Raw genomic sequence first — 26,738 nt, 5'->3', positions numbered from 1 at the left:
TAAAAGATTTAGATTTCATATACTCTTGTATATTATGTATGTAATCACTAATTGTTCATATGTTCAATATTCTGGCAACACATATTCGGCCTACTGAGCATGCGCATATTGTCCATAGAAACTACTACAGCTAGTATTTTGATCTTAGGAGACACGACAACGATTAGAAAATCCAAGATGTTTCTGCCTATTGGAAGAAAAATATAATGACATGCTTTTGCACTTGATGAGGGATATTAAAAGAAGGGATTACTTGTCTTCCATTGACAGAAATACGAGAGTAAGGTAAATGTTGTAATGGACTTTTCTTAACATATACACCAGAAGTAACCCGAGATTTTGAGCGGTAACTGTGTAGTCAAGTGCCCTAGCCTAGCGGACTGCTGTCGTGTGTGTCCGCTGATAGCCGTAGCCATCCAACCAACCACTGCATTGCACTGCGCACAGCACAGCTGCACAGCTTGTCAGCTGTATAAATAAACATCTAGATTTGTGCATTGTTCCCCTGAATATTTACTTACAAAATTAACCTGTTTCCTTTTTGTGTATTGTGCTGTCCATAAAACTTGAGTGTAGACTAATTAGATTTCTAGAGTCTGTAGACCTAAAGTCTAGACTAAAGTGGAATGATATTGGGCAAACCCGGACTTTAGTGCCCAGCTGAAAATCTCAGTTTATTATGGATTTAATATCAATAATATTAATTATGCTAATATATGCAAATATAAAACTACCAAAACTTGATGATTTTTAATCATTTGACGTCATAAAACGCAATTTTAAGCCAAAAATAGCAGCGAAGTAGGGGATCTCCTCTTTGCTTGATGCGAGATACTAGCGAACTGAAATAACCGAATAAAAACTATGGTGAACTAAAAAAAGAAAAGAAAAAATCAAACCACCTCTGAAATTACCTTTGAAATGTTTATTAATTTTTTCTTCCGATATGCGCACATGATAGGGGCAGGTTGGGATGGGATGGGGGGGGGGGGGGTGCTCAATAGTCGCCAAATTTGGGGTAAAAGGGCAACTGGCCTTGGGGGGGGGGCTAAATGCGTGCATGCCTATTAAAGAGAAAGGGAGAAAGGGACGGGGGGGGGGGGGGCAGAGAAAAAGAAAGAAAGATTAAAATAACCCTTAAATTTGGCGCCCCCATCAGGAAGGGGGGGGTGTCATCTCTTCAAACCCCCAATGTTTCGTGCATATCTGGTGAGAAAGAAAGAAGAAGCAGAATAAAGAAAAGAGCCACCCCGGAAAAAAATTAGAAAAATGATTACAAAGAAAAATAAGTAAATAATAAATTTAGCCCCCCCCCCAAGGCCAGTTGCCCTTTTACCCCAAATTTGGCGACTATTGAGCACCCCCCCCCCCCCATCCCATCCCAACCTGCCCCTATCATGTGCGCATATCGGAAGAAAAAATTAATAAACATTTCAAAGGTAATTTCAGAGGTGGTTTGATTTTTTCTTTTCTTTTTTTAGTTCACCATAGTTTTTATTCGGTTATTTCAGTTCGCTAGTATCTCGCATCAAGCAAAGAGGAGATCCCCTACTTCGCTGCTATTTTTGGCTTAAAATTGCTTTTTATGACGTCAAATGATTAAAAATCATCAAGTTTTGGTATGTTTATATTTGCATATATTAGCATAATTAATATTATTGATATTAAATCCATAATAAACTGAGATTTTCAGCTGGGCACTAAAGTCCGGGTTTGCCTGATATTGATGGGTGTCTGAACGATTTTTCAATTTTCCCTTTGGCTTTGGCCTTTTGTTTTGGGATCGTTTTTCACCTGAGAAGTCTGGGGCCCGTTCCTAGAAACCGTCATAAGTCTAATTTCTTGACTATCCCATTTAAACGCATGTTAATTCTATAATACATGTTTCAATGGGATAGTCAAGAAGTTAGACTTATGACAGTTCCTAGGAAGGGCCGGTAATATGAACACCACCGAGGCCGAGGGAATGATAATTTCCTCCACCATCTGATTAAAGAGCAGTCCATATTTGTTTTATATACCTCATCATTTGCATTCAATGCATTGATTCATGAGTGGGTCTAGAAAAGAAATTCAATAGCAAGAGTTTATTTAATAGACTCTAGATCTATTGCCTTTACTTAGTTTATGGGAGGATCTTATAGTTTACATGTGCCAAAGTCGACTGTGACAGTCCTTTTGTTCAATTTGTCGACAAAATCCATTAAAGAGTCAATAGAATCTTTATGATGTCAAGATTTTTATGAAAACTTTTCTCGCTATATCCTTTCTTCCAGATAAATCCGAGACATCACTATGAGTAGTCCAGACCACCACCATCATCACAATGATGAATTGTATGAACCGGCCATTGCCCCACTTGCCCCTAAGGTCATCCTCCAGGAAGAGGGTCAGGTGGAGGTATCGGCAAGTCCAGCCTTCCAATGTCTAGATGAGGTAACTTGGAACTTCCAATTTTTGACATCTTTGTCAGACTTGGGTCATGTCTTATTAATGGTTTGAGGTGCATGATCGATCTTAAGTTAACTCAAGACAATATTTACCACAGCTCATCATAATATGAGATACATGAGATTGTAAATGGGCAATCGATTGGAGAACCTGTGATGGGGCCCTATTCTTGACATGAGCTCCATTGCGGTCGGTTTAGATGATATTCAGCCAGTTAACATTTTGACTACTGAATTCTCTAATCCCCATATGCTTAATACAGGAAACACTCGTTTTCATTAGGCAATTTTAATTTTTTTTAAATTGGGCAAGTTAAAATATGGGTATTTCAGCAAATTACTTTGTTGTTGTGTAGTAATCATCCAAGAAGCAAGTGTTTCCATTTGCAATATCAAAAGCACTTCATGCTGCCATGTTAGTGTAACAACATAATTGTTACCTGTTATTCTTGTGAATACCTTTGAAGTTTGGGATATATATGATTAAACTACTCATGTAGTCGTGTGATTGCACAGAGTATTGATGATAACTACTTGTAGATGTACTAAGGCTGCGACGGGTAGTCGAATGCTCGAGCACCCGCACGGTTGACAACTACTCGGGTACGATTTCTCGTACCCGAATATTCGGCCGCAAAAAAAAAAAACAAAAAACAAAAAAAACAAAAAAAATAAAAAATGTCCAGGCCCACGCTTACCCGTGCCAGGGAGAGCGGCGTCCGCTGGCATGGTACCGTCGGTAAAAATGTTTCCCAACTCAAGCACTGTCAAACTCACCTTTCAGAAACTGGGACCAAATGTCCAGATTTCTGTTTGGACTTGGAGGAAAATGGATTATTCTGCCATCTTTGGTTTTTAAAACAGCATTGTTTACTGTTATTATTCTTATTAAATCGGCGCCTTCAACTGCAACTCAAAGTAAAGTTGCATGAGTTTTCAGCGAGGGACCTGAGAAACTGCCGAGTGGTATGGTAGTGGCAAAAAAATCAACAAAAAAAAAAAATCAAAAAATCAAAAAATTCAAAAAAAATCCAAAAAATTCAAAAAAATTCAAAAAAATTCAAAAAAAAAAATCATTTAAAAAAAACAAAAACATGGCGTCCGAATATTTGAGTATTCGCCTGTGAGCCTGGGAGTGTACTCGGGTACCTCATTACACTGTTGTGCACAGCCCTAAGATGTACATGTATGTTTGTTGGTTATATCTGGGATATTGGTTAAAATGGTTACCCTCTATTTCTTTACCCTCCTCCCCCTCCTCCCCCCCTCCCCCCCTCCCCCTCCTCCCCCTCCTCCCCTGCCAGTTTTAATCCAATGTGACCTTTTTGACCTGATATCAAATTCAACAAGAATAGACCTCTAAAGCATAATGTTGTGTATTTATATCGCCAAGTAGCCAAGTATATCTTGTGTTCATGATCCCACAGCTTTTCCAGGAGGGAAGATTGACGGGTACAAGGGTAGCCCAGCTGAAAGCCAAATACACTGAAGTACATAAGACTCTTGGCAGGTAAGCAAAATCATTATGTTTGATATAAATCTTGTGGAGAAATGTGATATCATTTTTTTCACCAGAAAGTGATATCGAACCTTTTTTATTTCTTGTTCACTTACATAAAAGCCAGTTATTTTGCACTGATTATGAATTCAACCTCAAATATGTCTATCCTTCTGGCAGGTGTTATCCTTACAAGTGAAATAATTCATACAGTCAACAGTGGTATAATAATCTATTCTGATTTAAAAGAAATAAAAAAAGATAAAAGATCATTCAAAATTGTATCACTTTATGGATGGACCCATTGAATTTCCATTCAGTCTAAACTCTTCCATAGAAAATTCTGTAATAGTGAGCGATGGCATTCTGAATGTTTACTCCCAGCACTTGGCATTGTCATTTACTAATTTCGATATCTGATGTGTGCAGAACAAGAGAGTCTGAGCTGGGACTCCTGCAAATGGCCAAAGAAGCTACACAAACCCTTGAGAAGCAGACAACAGAGCTAGAGAAGGCAGATAATTTTCCGGACAGCTCCAACACAGAGAATACTAAGCTGAGGACCAAACTGCTCAAGCACAATAATGAGATAGACCAAGCAGAAGAGAGGAATTACCAGTATGAGTTCAAAATTGAAAGGTACGTCATCTTATGTGTATTTATGAAGTAAAATTAATTTTATTTCCTTGACCAATGACATTTGCTAAATATCTTCTGAATGTTGTTTCCCTGTGAGGATCATAGAGATTGCTGTGAAGAATATAATTTGATAACGACTGATCATTAAAAGATGAACATTGCTTGCAGTAAAAATCCATGTCTGTGAGCAGTTGTTTGATCAAAGTAGTTCAGTATTTTTTTTGGTCTTCATTCTTAAACTTGTACATTACATTTTGGGTATTACACCATCATATCCAAAATATTTAGCCAAATTTCTTCAAATAAAAAAATGAAAAAAATGGGGGGTTGAAAATATTGAAAAATAATTGTGATGAGACCTTCCTAATCTTTAGTTGAAGCTCCTTAAAATGATATGGTGAGGGCAAAATGTTATGTGAATGAATATTAAAGCAATGTGTGTTTCTGTTACTATGACTATAGCTTGCAGGAGGAGAAAAGAATGCTGGAACGAGAGTATGACAGGCTTCCCAAGAAAGAAGAGGTAGAGAAACGAACCAAGGAGCTCAACAAGAATGTTGATGAGCTTCGGCAGGAGATTGGACAGCGCAAGTTAGAAGCCAAGAATCTCAAAGAGGAGCTTGCCATGCGGAAAAGACAGATTGATCTTGAAATGAAAGAGCTAGAGAGTGAGGTGAGGACAAATAAGATGGCTTCAAGACAAGATAAGTAGTGATAGGAGTGTCAAGGCTTACTGGGATAAGTAGATTATTGAACAGGCCTTAAATTAATCGACGGCCATCGACGGCCAGGCCGTCGATGCCCCTATGACTGGCCGCGGTGCCCTCCCAAAAAAAGATAAATTCACGGCCTAAAAGGCCGTGCCCTTTTTTTCAAACTGGCCGACGTGCCTTTTTTTCCAACTGGACGTGCCCTTTTTTTTTAAATTTGCGCACATAAAACCACCAATTGCGCCCATAATCATCTAAAACTAGACGGCAAGGCGCAAGTGTTTTCCGTGAAAATGCGCCCATAAATTATTAGAACAGTAAAAATACACGAATCACGAACAGTCTGCCGCCCACGAGCTCTCTTCTAGCTTCGTATTTAGTGCTTTAATAAGGCGCAAGTGCCGTGAAAATGCGCCCTTTGTTATTATATAGGCAATGCGCTAGCGCACGTACAATCACGCGATCGCATGATATGCATATGGTGCATGCTGTTGACGCACGCACGTACGTACGTACGTACAAATCGAAGGCCAGGATCAAGAAAACAAATCGTCAAATGGAGAAATAAACAAGCATTCAAATAGTCATTAGAGATCTGTCGAGGTTTGTGTGTAGGTCTAGTTTATTATTTTATCTCAAATAGAATTTAGAATTATCTTATTAATAAGTTAAGAACACCTACGATGTTCTCGATCGTAGTTACTCTCATTTTGCCACCAGCCGACCTCGCTTCAAAAAGCTACCCCGCCAGCTTCCCAAGACGAACGTTTCGAGTCCCGGTAAAATTACGCGCTGCGAATCTCCGAGGGTGCATCGGTTTCGCTGGCAAACTTCCAGCCCGACAGCTTCCCACCAAAAGTGGCGAGAGTGTGTGTGCGGGGAACGATTTTGGTTTCGTGAATGCACGTTACGCAACTGAGCTGAGCGTGTCACTTTCAGCTGTCGAATGTCTATAAGGACATTTTTACATCTTATTTCATTAGTTAGGCCTATCTAGACCTTTCTATACAACAGTTAAAAAGATAATTTCTTCAAATTTGCTCCTACTACCGAGAGAGTGGCGGAAGGTTTGTGTGTGAGGTGCGATTTTGATTTGGGATACCCGGCCCGGTAAACTTGCCAAGTCCTTCTGACTTTCGTGTTTGTGAAATTGACAATTTATTTATTCATTTGCTCATCAATATTTTTAGTTACTTTAAAATACTGTTTAATGTGCAAGTTTGATGTTCTTAATCAATCTTTCCTGTTCATATTGTTAAGATTAAAAAGTTATTAAATTGATCGTTCGATCTATTCACATTATGAAATTAACATTTGTAGACTCTCTTTGAACTTATGATTAGATAAGGGGGCCTATCTCGTTTTGGAAAATTGCCCCTTGCTCTGGTAAATTCCCGTGGCAAAGGGCAACTTAAAAAAAAAATTGCCCCTTGCTCCTGGCTGCTAAATCTAAGGCTTGCGGGCCGCCGCCTTGTTTGTATGTACCGTAGACCTCTATACATTCTGTGAAGAAGCTGGTGCTAAAAGTCATGGGAAATTGATCCCGCACAAGTTTCATAAAATACACATGACATCTAACAAAAATAGAATCAATTTTTTTGGCCTCATACTCGATGCCCTTTTTGTAAAATATTTTGGCCTCGATGCCCTTTTTGTAAAAATATTTTGGCCTTGGTGCCCTTAAAAATATGAGGTACTCAAGGCCAAACTGGCCTTGCCCTAAAAATGACGAAATTTAAGGCCTGATTGAATATTATATCAGTAGTAGGATCAGGGTTCTTGCTATAGATATAGTTCATATTCAAAACCATTGGTGCCAATACCCAAAACCCAAAACCATTGGGGCAATTTTTCAGGAAAAAAATACCAGGGGGTAAATAATTATCTCTCTGACAAGGGTACCAACAAAGGTAACAGGGAAGTGGATGTCAGATTTTTAAATTTTTGTTTCAAAGGGTGAATTCTTTTTTATGAGAGTACCAACAGTGGAAATAAATGTGTTCATGCATATTTTCATCCTCTGAAACTGCTTTGATCCTTCTAAATCACCTTTTCAGATGCTGCACGGTCATATTTCACTCAATGGGACCAATAGACAATATCCTGCTGAGAAGCCTGATTATTATTGATCTTTTATTGTTTGTTTTTCTAGACCGAAACCCAAGAGAAACTGAAGGAAGATCTTGTGGCTGTTCACTCTCTTCCAGGACAACTCATCAAGGAGATGGACAAGATGAACAAAGCTAAAAAGTAAGAGAACAAGTTGAATGATAATATGTCTCCAAATTCTGTTAGACACCTTGGAAAATCTTGTATTTTGAAAAAAATCTCATTTGCAATTGTTACCTTTGCTTTATATATATTGAAGGATTAACTGTGAAAAAATGATGTAGAAGTTCACTTGGCACAGAAGAAGTTTGAGTATTTATTTGTAATATACGGCTTCCTGTTCATTCTCTAGGAATGGTGCTCTGATATTTGTTGTAGTTGAAATATCTTGGGGCTTTATTTCCTCAAAGATACAGAGTTAGGGTTAGGATTGTAGTTGGGTTTCGGGTTAGGTTTAGGTATAGGGTTAGATTTAGCTTAAGGTATAGTGTTTGTTCCAGGGTTGAAGTTAATGCTTTGATTAGTGTAAGATACTGACTGCATAACAATTTTTGATTGGAACATTGTATTTTACAATCCTATGATTGGAGGATGCAAGAACTTGAATCCAATAAAGATTTACGACACTGTCTTTTTGCATCCCAGTGAGGTGGAGCGACAACGAGTGGAGAAGGATGAGAACTATGCCGATCTAGCGGCCCATCTTCAGGACCTCCTGGCCTCTCTGCAGGGCCGTACAGATGATAAGTTCCAGCTGGAGAGGGACAAGGCTAGGGCCCAGAATGCACTAGATGAACAGCAGCGCAAGTTTGATGCTTGCATGAAGGATTACGAGTACCAGAAAGAGAAGGAGGCTGTCTATATGGGTGACAAGTAAGGCTGCCATTTGTTTGATCTTTTAGTATATACCATACAGCAAACTGTTTTGTGTGACAAGGAAAGAATAAACTTAAATTCATGTAGATTATTATTCTTACTGGTTTATGTTAACAAATTTATGTATGCTGTCCTCTTTTATTTTAATACCAATAACATATGCATTAAATAGAAGAAAAAAAGCCTTAAATTCCTCTTTACCTTTTTGTTTTGACTGAAGAGCTACACTGGACCTGAGTTTGAGGCATATACAGATGGAGAAGAAGAACCAGCATGAGATCTACGCTAGAAAGCTGCGTGAGAAGGAGAGAGATCTGAGAAACCTCAAGAAGACAGAACTACAGCTGAAAGTGGCGAACGAGGGTGTTGCACATACACAGGTATGTCTACTCCTTACTTTCATCAAAATTCCCTCCCCTCCCCCCCAGAAAAAATTGGGCAAGTGCCTCCTGAATTGTCATCCCGAGGACAACTCCTCCACAAGGAAACAGTGAGCCCCCTGCCCCCCCCCCCCCTCCTCCCTCGACCTAGACCTGTCCAGGAAAGATATTGAATTACTCCTAGACACCTACCTGCTATTAGTTGTCTGATGGTAATTCAGGTAGTGTAGGAGTGGGGGTGGTAGCTCTAATTGGCCTGAATATCAAGGTATATTCATTTGTTCTTCGATGACAGTCCAGGGACATTCTACAATTAGAAAAAAAGGTATCAAGTATCTAAATGATTTGTTACACCAACCAGAAATCTGGTTGTTACTTGTACTTGGTATATCCAGAAAGATGTTTTTTTCCCCCATTGTTTTGTTCCTCACATATTATACAAAATGTGTTCTTCTAGATTTTCTTGTAAGTACTATGTACATCACTTTTAAAACAAAATTGACAGATGTGCACCCATTTATAGAGACTCTGAAGCTAACTTAGTTTCAACCATAAATAAACCATATTATAAATTGTGCCCTGTAATTATCAGTAGTGCCCGGATCCTTGAACGCTGTAAAATCCTATTTTATCCTCTGTAAACTCTAATATGTATGCTCCAATATGTACAAAGTAGATTGTTATCCCAGCTATGGCATATTTTATGTTGAGTGTTTTTTCCCCTATATTGCAGACCATTTACGACAAGGTCAAAGGTCAAGCTGACAGTGGTCCTAAGAATGATGGCACTCTACTGGAAAAGAGGAAAGAACTACAAACTGAAGTAGAAAAGACAAAACGGCTGTTAGCAGATCAGGTAAAGTCAGAAAGAAATAAAGGGAAATGAATCAAGAATTAATTATGATCTTTAGCTATGTTAAATAACAAACTTTGTAATGTGTACTCACAGAATGTTTTCAGGGCATGAATATTAAAGGTAAAGACCAGTATTGGAAAGGCCCCAATTTCAAAAAATGAAATGGAAGCTCTCATTACCAATTATGTAAAAGAATATGTTTTGACTAATACATGATGATACAAAATTTGCCGGGAAACCGCCTACTAATTCATATATTTGGTAAATTTGTTTCTCCCATGGTCTGTGAGAGATATAGGGTAGTCCCATATACATCTTTCTGTGTATAGTGCTTGTAACTTTACGAAGAATGGGGATCATTTTGATGATTCCAGAACCTTGCAGGTGCTAGATGCTTGATGATCAACCTTTTCTGATCGATTCCACAACGTTTCTTTTACAATGCAATCGCATGACCATAACTGGTCTTTACCTTTAACTCATGTTGCAGGAAAGAAAACAGCATAGTTTATAAACATGGTGGATGAAACATAATGGATTTTGTCTTTAATGCATACATAAATTAGACTATAAGATTTCTTAAAAAAAATATGTTCCCTTTGACATTACACAACACACGTAACTACCATTGATGATGCTTGTTTTTTTGTTTTGTTAATTACCACACTTTAATTTATAATTTTTCACATGAAAAGTCATATTAAAGATCAATGATCATCAGAGCCGATAATCATGTCTTCCTGTTCTTTTCCATTGTAGAACTCATTCACAGCCGTTGAACAAGTCAAAGTTGAACAGAGCATTGCTGAGGAGGAGAGGCTGCTGTATGAGCAGAGTGACTTGAGGATAGAGGTAGTGGAACTGACTCGTCTGGCTGCTATCAAGGGCGATGAGAGGGAGCAGAAAGCCAGGGATTATATGAGAGCTGAGATGAGATACCATCGAGCACTGGATGACCTCAAGGCTAAAGATCTCTCCATCATCGACAACAAGAAGAAATACCAGGAAATGATGATAAGGTAGGGTTGGCCATCTTTGTCATTTAATTGTCATTCAAATGTTAAAGTTTTCTCCATCATCGATAACAAGAAGAAATGCCAGGAATAGACAATACGAAAGGGTCTTTCAGGTGTTGTCATTGTTTGAAAAAAAAGAAAGTTTTAAGCATCTTATGAAAGGCCAACTCGACTTCCCCTTTTAATGTCGTACTAAAAGGCTTATTCCAAATGCGCGTCAATGATTTGTATTTAACATTTCAATTATGCATGAAAAAAACTGAAGAAGACTGAAAATTTTGGAGAAAGGCCAAAAATCCCATAGTGTGGGGGAAATTTGAATGTTAAACAATAATGATGATGATTTGAGCTTGTTGAATTAATGTTGTATGAAGTGAGTTCACATCACAGATTTAAGACATTTTCAAAGCCGGGCTGTTTGCTGCGGTCATTTATCTGTCTGTTAAAATTACTGCACAAATATAAGTGGCTCAAAGTGAACTCAAATTGAAGATTAAAACAATGTGAAGTAACTAATTGAATAGCAAATCATATTGTAATTTGTGACTCACTTGCAATTTCAAAATGTGTAAATTTTCATCCTACAGACTTCGGGAATTTGCTAAGTTGTACGATGTGATCAAGAATGAGCGTAATAAGTGTGTCAACCTGATCCAGGCCAGCACGCAGAAGGCTGCAGAGATGAGAGAAAAGATCAAGATTCTACAGAATGAGATTGAGATCCTCAGAACATCATGCCACAAGAAAGAGAGGTAAGTAGACAGATTTTAGAGTGTTCAATGAAAGAAAGAAAAAAATCTGTATTATTTTGTATTCCTTTTCTGTAGAAAATTGTTCATGTGATCTTTCAACTGAGTATATGAAATTGAGTTTTATTTCAGTTGACTGTATTTATTTGTTATAATAAAAAAAAAGGTTGTTGATTCTCATGCAGCATGATTTTGTTGAAAAGATGTCAAGATCGGTACCACAACACATTTTTCAGCAACAACTGTGTCGTGGTCAAATTTCTAACTAAAGCACTAGACCAAAACTTTACCTTACTTTACCCTAAAACTAAACCTCATCTAAAACCCCATTGCAACCCCAACCCTAACCCTATACCTTTGATGACCTAGAGCAAATGTCAGTGGAGGAAATGTTGGGTCGCTGTCATGATCATAATATCTATACTCTTCAAAATACAGAAATTCTTGTGTGAATTGGCAACCTGCTATTTTTTTCAAATAACCTAAATATTGTAAGCTGCTGTTGAAACATACAAACCATTTCTCGATTAATCTACATAGACAACTGCAGAAGAAGCGCTTGAAGCATGTGAACGCCGTCGTCCTTCGGGATCAGCTGCGGAACGAACTGGCCAAACAGCAGAGGATAGAGGAAGAAATGAGAGAGAAGCGGGAGCAGCAACGTCTGGATATCGCCAAGCTAAATCTCATGATCAACCAAGCTGAGGAACAAATGGTACAGCTCAGAAAGAGATTTGAAACAGCTGTGCAGCATCGCAATGACAGGTAGGGCCCTCTTAGAGAGCTAGCTTTACATTTTGATGTGCCGTATGTTGACGTCTAGAAGGATATTTGGCCATTTCATTTTGCATAGAGTTAATGCCCTGTTAGCTTTCATCAGACATATGTTTCATATATACATTTATATACCTCACTTAAGAAATCCAGCCATCTGATTGGTCGAATTGCATTCATAAACTTCAACTGTTCCTGTAAAATTCTCGGTAACCATGCATAAAACATTTCAATATTTTTAATAACCATGGTTATTAAAAAAAGTTGGTCAGCGTCCATGGTTACCCCATAGGTTTACATGTTAAAAAATGGTTTGAGCGATGGAGGATGCCGTATGTGTGCGAAGGATTGGTCGGTAATTTCAATACAATTGAATCTCGATCGATCTTACCGACAATTTTATCTTGCATTGTTGACATGAAGACGAAAATAAACTTCCAAAAACAAAAAAACAACATATGCCGATAGATCTTGATCTAAGTTCGTGCCAATATGCATTGCAAAAGTAAAAGAAGAGTCCGTATATGGAGCTTTTGCGAAGCATTCATCACACGCGAAGCCGGTTTCAATCCATTTTAATGTATATATCGGAGAAAACTGCCAAGCATGTTAACGGCGGGCCATAGCCGAGTGGTCTAAGCGTTGGTTTTCGGTACACCTTTTGTTGTACGCAAGAGTTCGAATCCCGTCTTCGACAAAAATGATAAATATTTTTAATTTTTCATTTTTTAGTCTATTTTTTTCGGCATATAAAAGTATTAATGACTGCTAGTATTAAAAACAACATCTGCCGATAGATCTTGATCTAAGTTCGTGCCAATATGCATTGCAAAAGTAAAAGAAGAGTCCGTATATGGAGCTTTTGCGAAGCATTCATCACACGCGAAGCCGGTTTCAATCCATTTTAATGTATATATTGGAGAAAACTGCCAAGCATGTTAACGGCGGGCCATAGCCGAGTGGTCTAAGCGTTGGTTTTCAGTACACCTCTTGTTGTACGCAAGAGTTCGAATCCCGTCTTCGACAAAAATGATAAATATTTTTAATTTTTCATTTTTTAGTCTATTTTTTTTCGGCATATAAAAGTATTAATGACTGCTTTAATATTCGAGAAATAGTTGTTTTATTACGCTCTCGGGAAGGTTAGAATTGGGCTATTCCCCTCGGCAAGCCTCGGGGAATAGCACAATTCTAACCTTCCCTTGAGCGTAATAAAACAACTATTTCTCTCAAAGCAGTCATTAATACTATAATATATACCTGCATGTATTCCAGGGCCTGTTGCATATTACTTACCACCAATGGCAACTTTGCCACCAATATTAATTACCATGGCAACATCACTCAACAGCCCATCGAATCAAGGTTTCCATCCATGCAACGGGCCCTTGATATGTTAAGACCCATTTTGAATGCTAGCTTCAGGCTGCAAGGTTTGCTCCCATGGGATGCAATTACCAGGGACACAGTTTCTTGGTATAGAACCTGTGAGGAACTCTGCTTTTATCTAGATGTGGTTAGATATAATGGCTAAGGATAGAAAAATCTTTTCATGAGAGCCTCCTCATTGCTGTTCATTAATGTCTGTTTCAACCTCATTCAGATAATGGAACAACTGAAACTTGGGTGAATGTGCTGCATTAAAGATAATGTCTACCTGTCTGACTGATGTAGTTTCTTCATTGTTTCTATCCATGTAGGGGCGTACAACTGATAGAGCGTAACGAGGAGGTGTGTCTCTTCTATGAGAAGGTAAACATCCAGGAGGATATGATCCGGAGAGGTGATGTTGATCTTCATACCAGAGAGGAGGAAATCAGGTTCCTCAAGATGGATGTAAGTTACCATTCCACATGTAATCTCTGAGCTGATGATGGTGATGGTGATGATGATGGTGATGGTGATGGTGATGATGGTGATGATGGTGATGATGATGATGGTGATGGTGATGGTGATGATGATGATGATGATGATGATGATGATGATGATGATGATGATTGTGATGATGATGATGGTAATGATCATGGTGATGATGATGATGATGGTGATGGTGATGATGATGATGATGATGGTGATGGTGATGGTGATGGTAATGATGATGATGATGATAGTGATGATGATGATGATGACGATGATGATAGTGATGATGATGATGATGACGGTGGTGGTAGTGGTGATGGTGATGGTGATGGTGATGGTGATGGTGATGGTGATGGTGGTGATGATGATGATGGTGATGATGACGACGACGACGACGACGACGATGATGATGATGATGATGAATAGCACTGGTATCTGCCTCTGCTGGGCGTTCATGGTGTTTTTTCTAGAATGTTTCAAAATTGAATGTTCTTAGTCAGTGTGTCAAATTGAGATTTATTTTCAATTAGTGCGCTTTAAGGATTGGCACTCTATTTCAGATTTAATCTCTTGAATTTTTTGAGAATTGCAAGTAGAGCAAGAAAGTGGCAACTTTTTTGGACATTCTTTGATTTTAATGAGAAAACTATTGTAAACAAATGCATTTGAAGATGTATCAGATGATTTGCAGATAAAAATGATGAAATCAATTGTCAATCTGGAATAGCCTAGATTTTTCCAGTTAGGTGGAGAAAAGGACAAGATAAAAAAAAGCAAGTTTTACTAGGGTTGATAATTGAATAACTGATAAATGAAGTGTAGAAAAGAGTTGATTTAATTTGTTTATCATTGGCCAAGCGTAAGTAGTGTATGACTTGTTTACATTTTAGCGTGACTGTGTATCTCAGTGTATTATTCTTAGTGGCTAGTCCAACCTTTCTGAAATCTTGGTGCAGTATGATTGATATAGAACTCTTTTATTTTTTATTTTAGATGGCCGAGGAGAAAAGAGCCATTAATCTTTTGAGACAGAATCTACCCAACAAGAGAGCCCTCGATCAAGAACTTACAACTCTACAGATCCAGGTGATTTAAGAAGAAAATTGAATATTCATTTGGTTGTAATCCTGAGTATGTTTTATAGAAACAGCATTTGCTTTTGTGAAGTCCGGAAACATATTGGTCCTTTCGTTGTGGTATTTAATTGAAAGATCTTTACAATACACTTACATATTTCCTGTGACTTTTGGTAGAAATCCTGTCAAATACTTTGAAAGCTGCCTTCTATCTTTAGTCTAAGAATAGATATATGTGCATGATATCATGCAGTTTATTCCAATGGGAGATAAACTGTATCCTAATTTAATGATGATAAAAGAAATAAAATATTTCAGAATTGTTGTATTTTAATTGAAAGAAAAAGAGGATATGAATGATATTGTTACAACTTCATATTTTTATAGTGCTGTATGAGTTAATTCAATGAGAAACTTATGCAAGAAATGATAATCACAAGCTTAAAATTTATATGTAAAGCTACAAACTGTGTTTCATGTCCTTCAATGTTTTGTATTGAAGTATATTGCCCTTATAGTATATATATATATTATATCATGTCTAGAAAATTAGTTGTTTTTGTGTTTGTATTTCAGCTTGCCCAGTGCCAGGATAGAATGAACGAGCTGGAGCATCAATTGGAGAACCCTCATGATGAGAAGAGAGTTAGGTTCTTAGAAGGAAGGGATCTCAATCCCCAAGACCTCAACATAAAGATTGAAGATGTAAGCTCAGTTCACAAGCTAATTATGCATTGCTGCAGTCACTTTAGGTTTAAATACTAAGCTGCATTTAAAAATAGTTAAAGGTAAAGACCAGTTTGGAAACGCCCCAATTTCAAAAAATGAAATGGAAGCTCTTATTACCAATCATGTGAAAGAATATGTTTTGAATATTACATAACGATAAAAATTTTGACGGGAAACCCCCTACTAATTGATATATTTGGTAAATTAGTATATCTATATACTGTTGAGAGATACAAATGCACGTGTCGCGCACGTGTGTGTAGTCCCATATACATCTTTCTGTGTACAGTGCTTCTAACTTTATGAAGACTTGGCCAAATTTCTTATAATTTTGATGATTCCAGAACCTTGCAGTACATCTATGCTAGATGATCAACCTTTTCTGATCGATTTCACAACGTTTCTTTCACTATGCAATTGCATGACCATAACTGGTCTTTAGCTTTAAGAGACAGACTTTAAAAGAGTTTGGAACATAAGCTATGATGTCCTGATAATAGTATTTCCAATTTTGCAGGAAATGGTATGAAATGTTATTAAAAATGTCTACAATAGTTTAATATGATACAAATTAAAATCCTTAACTTGGTGAAAACAACTTTGACATCAGAATACAACTATAAAATCTATTGATTTATTAATTTCTAAAAAGTCTAGCATTGGACATTTTAGCTTTTATTAAGTACCAAGAAATATTGTGTTGTACCCTTTACAAAAGTAAAGTATTCTGACCAATTTGTCAGTCTCATATTTTGTGATTCCAGTTTGTATGTAAACCTTACTCATGCAGATACTGATTTTGGTATGTGTAAAAATGCATCTAACATCTAATATCATGTTCCTTTCTTTGTGCATCGTTAGCTGGAGATTCGCCTTGCGGAGAAGGAGGAGCACTTGTTAGAGAAGGATCTTATCTTTGATCAGGTGACCAGACTTTCTGATCGTGTCAACAACAGGGTCAACGCTGGCAAAGATGACACTCTAGAACTAGCAAAGAAGGTACAATTATCAGTAGATTTGTCTTCTGGGTGATCCCAAAATCAAATTTGGAACAGAATTCACTCCATTTAAATTTGCGATTGTTTTCTCTGTATGAAACAATAGAATATAGCTAATGTTGTGGTTTGACCATACAAAATGCCTTAATAATAACCTCAAATTTCCTACTGGAATCAAGGAACTGTGTATGTAGTTGATCAGGGCTGATTGACAACATCTTTTGACATTTATCATTAGGAAACAAGGAAATATACTCCTATGGCAGATGTGTATGTTGTGAGAATCTGATTTGTTAATATTGTACTGGCTTTGTAAAGCAATATTTAAAGACGCACACAAAAGATGAAGAAAACTGTGCATTGAGATAATGTGCTTTATATAGAAATGACATTCATGAAGTTCTTGTTTAAAAAAAAAAATCCATTTGGGTAGTCTGGATCATATGCGTATGTTCACACAAACCCTCAAATGTTGCCTATACTAGCATCATTTCAAGTAATCACTATAATTTAGCATAATTGAGCATGAATCTCCGTTCTCTTTTACATCAAAGGTCAATGACCTCCAAGCCCGAATCAAAGAGATCACCCGTAAGATGATGGCTTCCGTGTCGGAGCTCTCCATGACCCAGGCGGAGGCCCTGAGGCTCCAGCAGGGGTCTCGTGATGGGGAGGCCAGGCTCCAGCAAGCCTACCTGCGCATGGAGCAGGGAGAGGCCCCTACCCCAGAGGCAGCCAGGGAGTGGGAGAGGATGATGAGGGATGAGTCCAGGAAGGCCATGGATATGGAGACTAGGAAACAGGTAAGCAGAATTAATGGACTCTCTTCTATTCACTTTCTTCCATTTTCTGCAAACCTTTGCTATTTTGGAGGAGTGACTCCTATGTTCTAGCCTTCAAACAAGCATTATGAACCTTCTCCTTTCCTGTATACATCTGTGTAAAAAGCACACAATGTAGTCTGTATTCCTAATTTTACCTTCAGAGATTACTGATTTTTGCTGTGAAAGGTCGCCAGTTATGCTCTTGGAAGTTTTGCATTTCTGATTTTGGGGTTCCCTTCTTTTGAAACTCATTTCTTAGTAGATTACATATCTACTAGTTATAGAAGAGAATAGGAATAAAATAGCGTACAATACATCTATCCCTTGCTTATAATTTGTTTTAGTGTCGCAAAGTAAACAAGGAACGTAAGGAATTGCTTGAATGATGAATAGGTCCAGATTAAATGTGCAAATTAAGGATAATTTTCATTTAGAAACAAATCAAGTGGTTTAAATTGTTATTTGTGTGTAAGTAAGCCTAAGAAGTTATGCTTGTTTTATGTGTATCACAAGTAATAGTACTTGAAATAACTTTCTTTTGCAATTTTTTTTTTTTTTTTTTTTTTTGGGGGGGGGGGGGGGGGGTTAATAATTGTTGAACACTTATTTGAAAGGTGCTAATTTCAAATCGATTTCAGTCAAAATTCATTCAGTGTAGGAAGGAATTCCTACCACTACTGCACAGACTGAAATTGTGTTTCTAAAATGTGCCAATATTTAATGTATATTATTATGTTACAGATGGTGGAAGAGGAAGAGCAGTACATCTTGCCTGGTGGGAACGCCACTACAGCAGAGCCCCGCCCCAACGCATACATCCCTGATGATGACAACGATCTACCAGTGCCACGCCCGTATGGACTCCACGCCCCCTTCAAGCCTCAGGAGGGTGGGGCTAACATGAGGCACATCAGGAAACCCATCATCAAACCCATCGAGATCTAGGAGCTAGCTTTGATGGTTGAGCAAAGAATCTAATCTTACTGAGGTTATTAGAGTGAACATGGTCACCTGATATATCTCCAAATGTTCCATCATGTAGTGATGAAAGTACTTCTGTTGAGCGTTATGGTGTCTTAAACATTTGAATGCACAAGATTACCAGTAGATCGCAGGAATTAATTGTAAATTATTTACATTTTGGAGTGGGTTATCCATGTTGGGCCTGCTATAACATTCACCTCTTGATTCTTGGAAAAAGGACCAGACACTTGTCTTTTTAATTGTTCAGAACAGATACGGACGACCCAATACCCTTTGCACTGCACCTTGTGTTGCTTCAAGCACACACTAATATGGTCATGTGGATATATGTTGTTTAATAGATATATGGTACAGATTATATTATCATTTGCTTAGTTAATGTTTAGGGATTTAGTGCTTGTTCACTATGATGCCCATTTTTTGTGTAAAAACATACTGTTCAAGAAATTGTGTTCACAGGCATTACTTTCATTGATAGTTTTGCATTTATATGTATTCCCACCTGTAAACCATCTTCCGTTATTAATTAAGAAAAAGTTCTCTCATAATGTTGGTGGAGCTAGTTGATGTTGTTTGGTGTGTGATTTTACAAAGACCGTCCAGTGAAATTCCAGAGGTAACAGAAAATGTGAATTTGTGTATGTGGTAAAATGATGTCCTATGTTGACATTAGTATTATCAATCATTGTAAAAGATTAATTAAATAACCATTGTGTGCACTAATTACCTCGCTTATGTTTCTATGATCCATAGCATTTTATACAGCATCAATATTCACCTTTTTACGGTTAATCCGTCCATATTTTTTCAAAGTTATTGCTTCTACACCAAAGTATTAATTAATGCTTTTGCACCAAAGTAAATGATTGAAGCGAAGTTATTTACCAAAGTCACTTAATTGTTTTGAGGAGGTTTCAAATGGTACTAAACTAATCAAGGTTGCTTTGAATGTTTGTCGTGTTGACTGTATAGTTACATGTATTGCACTTGTTATCACTCCTTCCAGTCTCACAACCAAAGCTTTTGAAGAGAGAATTATATAGTTACAGCAGATAAATGTTATATATATATATATATATATATATATATATATTATTGTAAATAAGTTTTATGTTAAATATGATTCAAATTTACTATTAAGTGGTATTGCTTCATTAACATGTGTCTCTATATGTAAGTGCATGTGCAAGGCTAAATATCTCTAGCTTTTTGTGCATATTGTAGATAACATTTACACTCATTTGACTGTAAATATACTATATATAAAAAAATCTGTCATTATTCAATTGACATCGATTTTGAGACATTTGTGCGATGTTCAGAAATTGTGGAGATATACATATACATATACATTTGGCGTTGATACTGTTGAGAAAGGATGCTTGTAAATATTGGAAGCTATAAATGATATTTTCCAAGATCTTGTCTGATCATTTGTTTCAGAGCTACATGTATGATGTACCTATCACTCTGAAGCATCATTTAGCTTAACATAAGGAGATGATTAAAAGCAAATAATGGTGAACAAAAAACAACAGAACAAGACAAATATACAAATAGCACTCGTTAACACACTCACAAGCACATTTATTTTAATGGTATCCTAAAGATCACATTCTGCCTTTAAACTCATTTTAATGGGCTTTGGAGAAGCAGATGCAGTTGAAAAAGGTGATGAATAATTATGACATTAAATTTTAATGTTTTAAAAATCATTTTTTAGATACATTTCATGTCATCTGACTGTAAATGACCAATTTTTTATAATTACAACCTCATGTAAAGAGGGGTTGCAGGGGCACCTGGAAGGGGTCCAATTCCAAAAATGTATTTGAAAAACAAATAAAGACTAAAAAGGGTTATCAAAGAGTAAAGGCGGGGCATTTCTCCAAAATCCTCCAACCTCCATGACTTCATGCCCCCCCCCTCAACTAGATGGTTAGTTTGATTTGAAATAAGTTTGCCACACTATTTTAAATAAATCCAAATGTACCTAATTTTTTCTTTCATCGTGACGTTACTTTAGATTTCTGTATGACATTTATTTTTTTACATTTTTGGACAGAATATACAGCACTGATAAATTCACCCATTTTCTACAACATATTACTTCCGTCAGAGGTCTTACCAGTTCGGCACAAAAAATAAGAACAAAATCTGCAATTGATATTTACTCATCTTACACACGATCCAATCACCAACCATTCCTTTGCTATTTTTTCAAAATGTTCTCACAAAAATAACAGAAAGATTTATATTAAATGTGTACCTTAAATAATTTATGGGCTGGAATTCTTCTGTACATCTACAGAATATCTATAAGAATCTATACAGAAATCATTCTGATCACTTTATAACAATGCACTGGATTCAAGCATAGAATGTTTGCATATTTCAGGTTTTATTACATACATGTATAGCGAATACTTTAAGAAGCATAGACATGGCATTCCACAGGAGACATTTTCTGATTTAGTAAAACTGACAATAAGTACATATATCTTGACTTCTTTAGCTGTTGTTGTGATTTGAAGCATCCCAAGCAATTAGATTACACATGAAAAGCTTTATATGTAACATGAAAGGAATAAAAATTCATCCATTAGTATGATGAATGCAACATCAATACAGTTTGTTACTCCAATAATCAGTAGGCAATAAATCAGTTAAACATTCAATCCATAAAGTATATGGATTTTGTATGGATCATTTTGTAAATTTATTAATTTCAGGTCATTGATTTCTACGGCACTAATTTTGTCTTCACAGTCTATAACAAAAAAAAAGTTTTTGTACAGTGACGTGATAGTATAAGACCATCTTTTATACAGTTGTCTATATAAATATTTTAGTTTGAGTACCGTATGTTCTTTGAAAGAATTTTATTTGTGAAATATACGACTATGACTTGAAAACTTGTGAGAAAATGAGTTTGAATGTCATTTATTTTGAGTGTGTAGGCTGCATATGACAGTATCCTGTTGATGAAATAGTCTAGTGAGAGCGATGAGGGCAATAAACTGTATCTTTTCTGTATGGGTACCCTTCTGGATCTTAGCAGACGAAATGATGTGGAACAAATAAATTCGGTATATCTCCTTGTACTCCTTTGATATCGTAGAGAATGATCAACATATATCCAACAAATTCTCCTACATGTACTACAACTACTACTCCTGTAGCTGTTTTTTATAAATATTTCTTAAAAATCTTCTTTGGTAATGCTTAATCTGAATATGAGTAAAATCATGAGCCACCAAATATAATACAAAAAAGGTCAAGCCTTCTTCAAGACAGCATAAATATTGCACATATGTGGGTAGCATTTGCAACACCTACATGTAGCATCAACTAACTACTCTAGAACAATACATGATATATTTCCAGTCTAATATACTAATTAGTCACTTCTACTTCCTTATTAATTTACCATTTAAACATATAAAACTTTTGCTTTCATATCATCAATATTGATCACTTTAAATAGCTAAGTACTTCCATTCTACATTACATTAACATAAACAATAAATAGTCTTAAGCAATTTTACTGCACTGACATACAGCAATTACATGAAAAGGATAATACAGGCTTTCATGTTCTTGTGATAAAATCCCTTGAGGAAATGACAAACATCTTGGGAAATTTTTGCCATAATTTCTGAACTAAAAAAGGCACATTTTCATAAGAAGTTGGCAAGAGACAGAAGAAGAGTGATAAAAAAGCACATAAAAGAACATATTCAATAACACTACACACAGTGTTAAACTACCTTTTTTGTTCACATGGAGCTATTTCTGAACTTTTTACACGGGAATTGGTATAAGCATATAGCACATCACAAATCATTAGTTATAGTATACTGGATGCGCACACAAGTAGTTAATTCCATTCAACTGAATTGTATTGTAATAGTAATATTTTTGTTGTTGCTTTTAAACTATTGAACATGTTAAATAATTATACTAAGTTAGACAGCACCACCTGTGCGCTTATTTTTATTATTATAATTATTATTATTATTATGTCTTTCATATAAATTACCTTAGATTAGCAATTGGAATGGGCTAGGTTTGAGAGAGAATAATTAAAAAAAACTTCACGACAAACAAGTATTAATCAGCAACATGGACTCTGAACCCTAACAAGATCATTTTAAGAGAGGGCAAGTCAGCAAACACATTAAGGGTGTTTTATGAGTAAAAGAGGATTAGAGATTGCAAATGTGATAAGAATGTGTGGAATGTTAGAAGCCTATCTAAAGGTCAATTCTATCCTAATATAGTAAATGTACTAAGCACGTTTACCCTTAAAGACACAATGTTGAATGTGGACTTCTCTTAATTTCCTGATACGTTATCCCAAACCAAACAAGTGGAGTTCAATGAAATGTTGAAGTTCCTATGCTGTCTATCTTAGCATGACTAGGAGTGAGTCTGAGTCTAAAATTGTCTGGATAATTACACCAATAATTTTTGATCGAACAAGTAGACAAACCAAACTTGAAAGCTATCCCTCCTAGATCTTAACTATGGCTCCCAACTGAGGCTTAATTGTAGGGCGACTTGCTCTATGAACTGAATTCTGTTGGCTTTCTGACCCATGTCAAACCTTGCCCAACTGGTAGTGAGTCTGGCTGGATCTATTAAATCACTATTAACATACAGTCAAACCTGTCTATAGGGACCGCCCAAGAGAAACAAAAATAGTGGCCTTTGTAGACAAGTGGTCTTTGTAGACAGGTTCCTTAAGTACATGTTTCAATGAGAAACGACTTTCAAGGGAAACAAAAAATGTGGTCTTTGTAGACAGGTGGTCACTAAAGCAAGTTTGACTGTATTTTCATTACCTAAGGAATGGGTTGATTAATCAAACTAGAAAGCTATCCCTCCAAGATCTAAACCATGGCTCCCAACTGATGCTTGGAGTGCTACTCGTCCTACAAACTGAGTTCTGTTTGCTTTCTGACCGATGTCTAATCTGGCCTGGCTTGAATTCTGCCAATTCTTCTCTGCAATGATACAATATGAGAGGGATCTTTTTAGCAATACAATTCTAGACAGTGCATCAGCATTTGTATGCCAGTGTAAAAAACTCTAAAATGTATGATTTACAGCAAATTCACGATTCTTCAACTGTGATGTTCCCTGAATCAGACTTGAAATTTGAAAGTCCTGTCTTGATAAGTTCTTTCAGATTTGGAATTGCTAAAGAAAACAAATAAGTCCATATACATAAGTGACAATAACTTTACCATTATACATGTTGTCTACATTGGAATAAAATAAACACAAATGTGTATTTCTATATTATCATTAAAAATAAATATTTGTGTTTTAATTATAAAGTAGATTATAATGGAAGGGCCGGTGTCTACCGTATATTAGACATTACTTACTGTACATGTACCTTTCAATAATCAGAAGTCATGGACGGAATGTTAAAACAACTGATCCACTGTTGATAAACAAGGAACATCGTGAGACCATATTCAACAAGTTCCATTCTTATTTCCTTTGCTATCAGACCCCAATGACTTCAAGAAGAATGTATACTGACCTGATCCCTCGATGTATTTCATGAAGTAGTTGAGTGGAGGGAAGTTTGGAATCATATCCAAGAAGTCCTCTTCTGCTTCCAATCCTGGTATGGCTGAAAATGACAACAACATTTTGTTAACTTTTTAAGAACGAGAGTCAGTCCCCCTATCAGAATTATAACACAAGTCTTGTGGTAATGACCGAGCAACAGGTTTCGCTTTGTGTAAACTACATCAGTAAGGATCATTAGGTTTGTCATCATGTTAAGATTTTACTATGGAATCTATTTACCATCTGTTGATTTTATCTCTGTTTAAATCAAGTCTATTGTTTGATATTTCACATGTACCTGTACCTGTAATTTCCATAAATCTACATTTACTGATTTTTGGCAATTATATCATTTTTTCTTCACCACTGATTTAACAGAGTAGCTTGGCAAGCACAGCACACCCAACAATCAAGAGGGTATCAAGATGGTATTCTAAAACCTACCTGCTTCCATGCTTTTCTTGCGTGATTTCTGAGGTTTTGTTTGGGGCAACATTGCTGTACTGAGATTCCTCTGGCCAAATTCACCACCTATCAACAATAGGACAAGGAAGAATTCCAGTAGAAAAGTGTGTAATATGGTTCACAGCACTTCATAAATAGAAAACTCACTGGGTTTTTTTTTTTCCTGATGGAGTTTCAAAATTCAGGGATCACTACTTCAACCTATTTTATGTCTGAAACAACGCCATACTCATAGAAAATTATCAGGTGGACACGCTTGTTGAATACAAGATGACGTAAAAGAGACCAAATGCTTTCTGTTTGGGAGAAAGAAATTCCCTATGTTTTTCCCTGATTTGAGTTATATTTGCTCAAAGCCCCTGAATTTTCCCTGATCCACGGACAGCTGGGAAGCCTCTACGATTACATGAGGGCCTATAGTGTAGGTAACTTCATCCAGTCAATGAGCATAGGTACATAAATCCTTCTGTGAATGACTGCTCTTGATGAATTAAAACTCTTGCCTCACAAATATTTTATTTTGCATCATCCATGAACCTCCTACACCTATCCACAGCTTTAAAAACGTTCAAATGTATCATTTGCCATGCATGAGTGGTGCATACACAATCATCATTCTACTGACATAAAATTCCCACAAGTTCAAGCTATATGTTACACAACACAAATGATAGTTCAAAAACAACTTTGAACTATATACTTCCTCCCTCCATAAAAAGGGGAAAAAACGATGATAAATTATATTTGCACTGTCATAAAAACCCATGGCAGCTGAAACTGAACCAATAATCCCTGTACGTCAGCACCATTAATTCAACCAGGATGCAACTTTATGATGGTAATTAAGAGGAAGCAATTCTTCAAAATTTCCTGGAAAGGTTTATCTAACTCCAAAATGTTAGAATGTGTATTTAAGCTCACCATCATGAAGGCAAGATGCAGAATACTGCTGCGCGACGATAAGATTACTTGATGGATGATCCCAGGACATAAGAACTCGATCAGCAGATGCCTAAGAAAAGAATACAATCAACACATGACTATCAAACAAACATAAAGTGCACTTACACATGTACACTAATAACTAATTTAGAGCAATGCTCCATTTACACCTTAATGTATATGAACTCTCACTTACATGCAACTGTAGTTCTTATTAATGTATAACTTTCCTTTCCCTGTTATGCCTCCATATGAAAAACCCTACATATACACACACTAATCATGAATACAAAATGGCATATTCACTGCTACACCTATATCTGTAGGCTAGTTCGTAGATACAATTATGCGCATGGGCATATTAGGGTCATTTGTACCAAAATTGTTAAACCCATCAAGACAAATACTGGATTCGTGCTCATAAAAGTTATGTTATCATTATTCATTTATTCACTGATGGCACATTTTCTGATACACAGGTGGAAGTTTCTTCTCAAGAGGGCAGACAAAAGGTATTCATGAAGCACCGGTATCACTTTGACAGTGATTATTCTAAAATGCACATAGTAGGACGTCTCCATGTCTAAAAGATCTGCATATATTCGGGGGTCATTTGTACCAAAGCTAACTATGAACTGGTTGATTCAAACATACCACCTATAATCACACAAAAAACTAATGCATGGATAACGTCTATTAATAATAATATGGATATGTATACACCGGCGGTATCTGCCGGGCTCTGACGCTGTACATATTACAATCACCAACATATCACTTTCTTAACTTTAAAAAGGTAAACTAAAACAACACAAATTATTACGCCACAATTATAATTGTCATTATCATATAGAACTGTTTAGAAAGAGATGGGTTTTTAGAGCAACCTTGAAGTCATGGAGGGCTGTTAAGCTACAAATACTGAGGACCCTTACCTTTGGTAGTTTTTGTATGAGTTTCATCTTGAGGTCCACATTGGCCTTGTCTTCATCAGAGACCTCTTTGACCATGCGAGTCATGAAGGTCTCTGAGACGTCAAAGACTCCTTGGTTGACGTACTGGAGGAACATCCCTGCATCCAAGCATCGGTAGGCAAGGAACAGGATGAAGTGCTTGAACCCTGTTACAATCACATTTAAAAAAAATATTTAAAAAAATGTTATGTAGAATGATATCAAATGTGATGATGATGAAGATGATGATGATGATGATGA

The 26,738-nt window shown here is 36.6% G+C and overlaps 2 protein-coding genes across 4 annotated transcripts in view; one reads left to right on the top strand and one right to left on the bottom strand.

Moving 5' to 3' along the window:
• Positions 1-103: 103 nt before the first annotated feature.
• Positions 104-21,447, top strand: LOC589815 (coiled-coil domain-containing protein 146). Its single transcript, XM_031000264.1, has 18 exons — positions 104-285; positions 2,277-2,436; positions 3,878-3,960; positions 4,378-4,587; positions 5,050-5,260; positions 7,450-7,547; positions 8,052-8,279; positions 8,503-8,662; positions 9,396-9,518; positions 10,278-10,537; positions 11,122-11,286; positions 11,824-12,048; positions 13,758-13,893; positions 14,911-15,003; positions 15,570-15,698; positions 16,584-16,721; positions 17,275-17,523; positions 18,286-21,447. The coding sequence occupies exons 2-18, from the start codon at positions 2,296-2,298 to the stop codon at positions 18,487-18,489; spliced, it is 2,853 nt and encodes a 950-aa protein (XP_030856124.1). The 5' UTR covers positions 104-285; positions 2,277-2,295; the 3' UTR covers positions 18,490-21,447.
• Positions 20,911-26,738, bottom strand: part of LOC100890827 — a 30,940-nt gene continuing 25,112 nt past the window's right edge. For 2 of the 3 annotated variants that reach the window (XM_011685230.2, XM_003727596.3), the window contains exons 19-23: positions 26,460-26,644; positions 25,504-25,594; positions 24,562-24,648; positions 24,086-24,178; positions 20,911-23,537 (exon numbers count right to left, since the gene is read on the bottom strand). In XM_011685230.2, the coding sequence (XP_011683532.1) occupies positions 23,401-23,537; positions 24,086-24,178; positions 24,562-24,648; positions 25,504-25,594; positions 26,460-26,644 (593 nt within the window). In that variant the 3' untranslated portion in view covers positions 20,911-23,400. The remainder of the gene's footprint in view (positions 23,538-24,085; positions 24,179-24,561; positions 24,649-25,503; positions 25,595-26,459; positions 26,645-26,738) is intronic. The other variant, XM_031000263.1, reaches the window with a different exon arrangement.

This window comes from Strongylocentrotus purpuratus, unplaced genomic scaffold (genome assembly GCF_000002235.5).
Source record: "Strongylocentrotus purpuratus isolate Spur 01 unplaced genomic scaffold, Spur_5.0 spur5_scaffold_6, whole genome shotgun sequence".
Lineage (NCBI taxonomy): Eukaryota > Metazoa > Echinodermata > Echinoidea > Camarodonta > Strongylocentrotidae > Strongylocentrotus > Strongylocentrotus purpuratus.
The sequence above is the reverse complement of the archived record's forward strand: the minus strand, read 5'-3'. Positions and strand labels throughout refer to the sequence as shown.

Excerpts from the sequence above, each read along its gene's own strand:
- LOC589815 (XM_031000264.1), top strand. The coding sequence starts at position 2,296 with ATGAGTAGTCCAGACCACCACCATCATCACAATGATGAATTGTATGAA. Across the intron at positions 16,722-17,274 it reads CTCTAGAACTAGCAAAGAAG|GTCAATGACCTCCAAGCCCG; the intron begins GTACAATTATCA and ends TTTACATCAAAG. Across the intron at positions 17,524-18,285 it reads ATATGGAGACTAGGAAACAG|ATGGTGGAAGAGGAAGAGCA; the intron begins GTAAGCAGAATT and ends ATTATGTTACAG.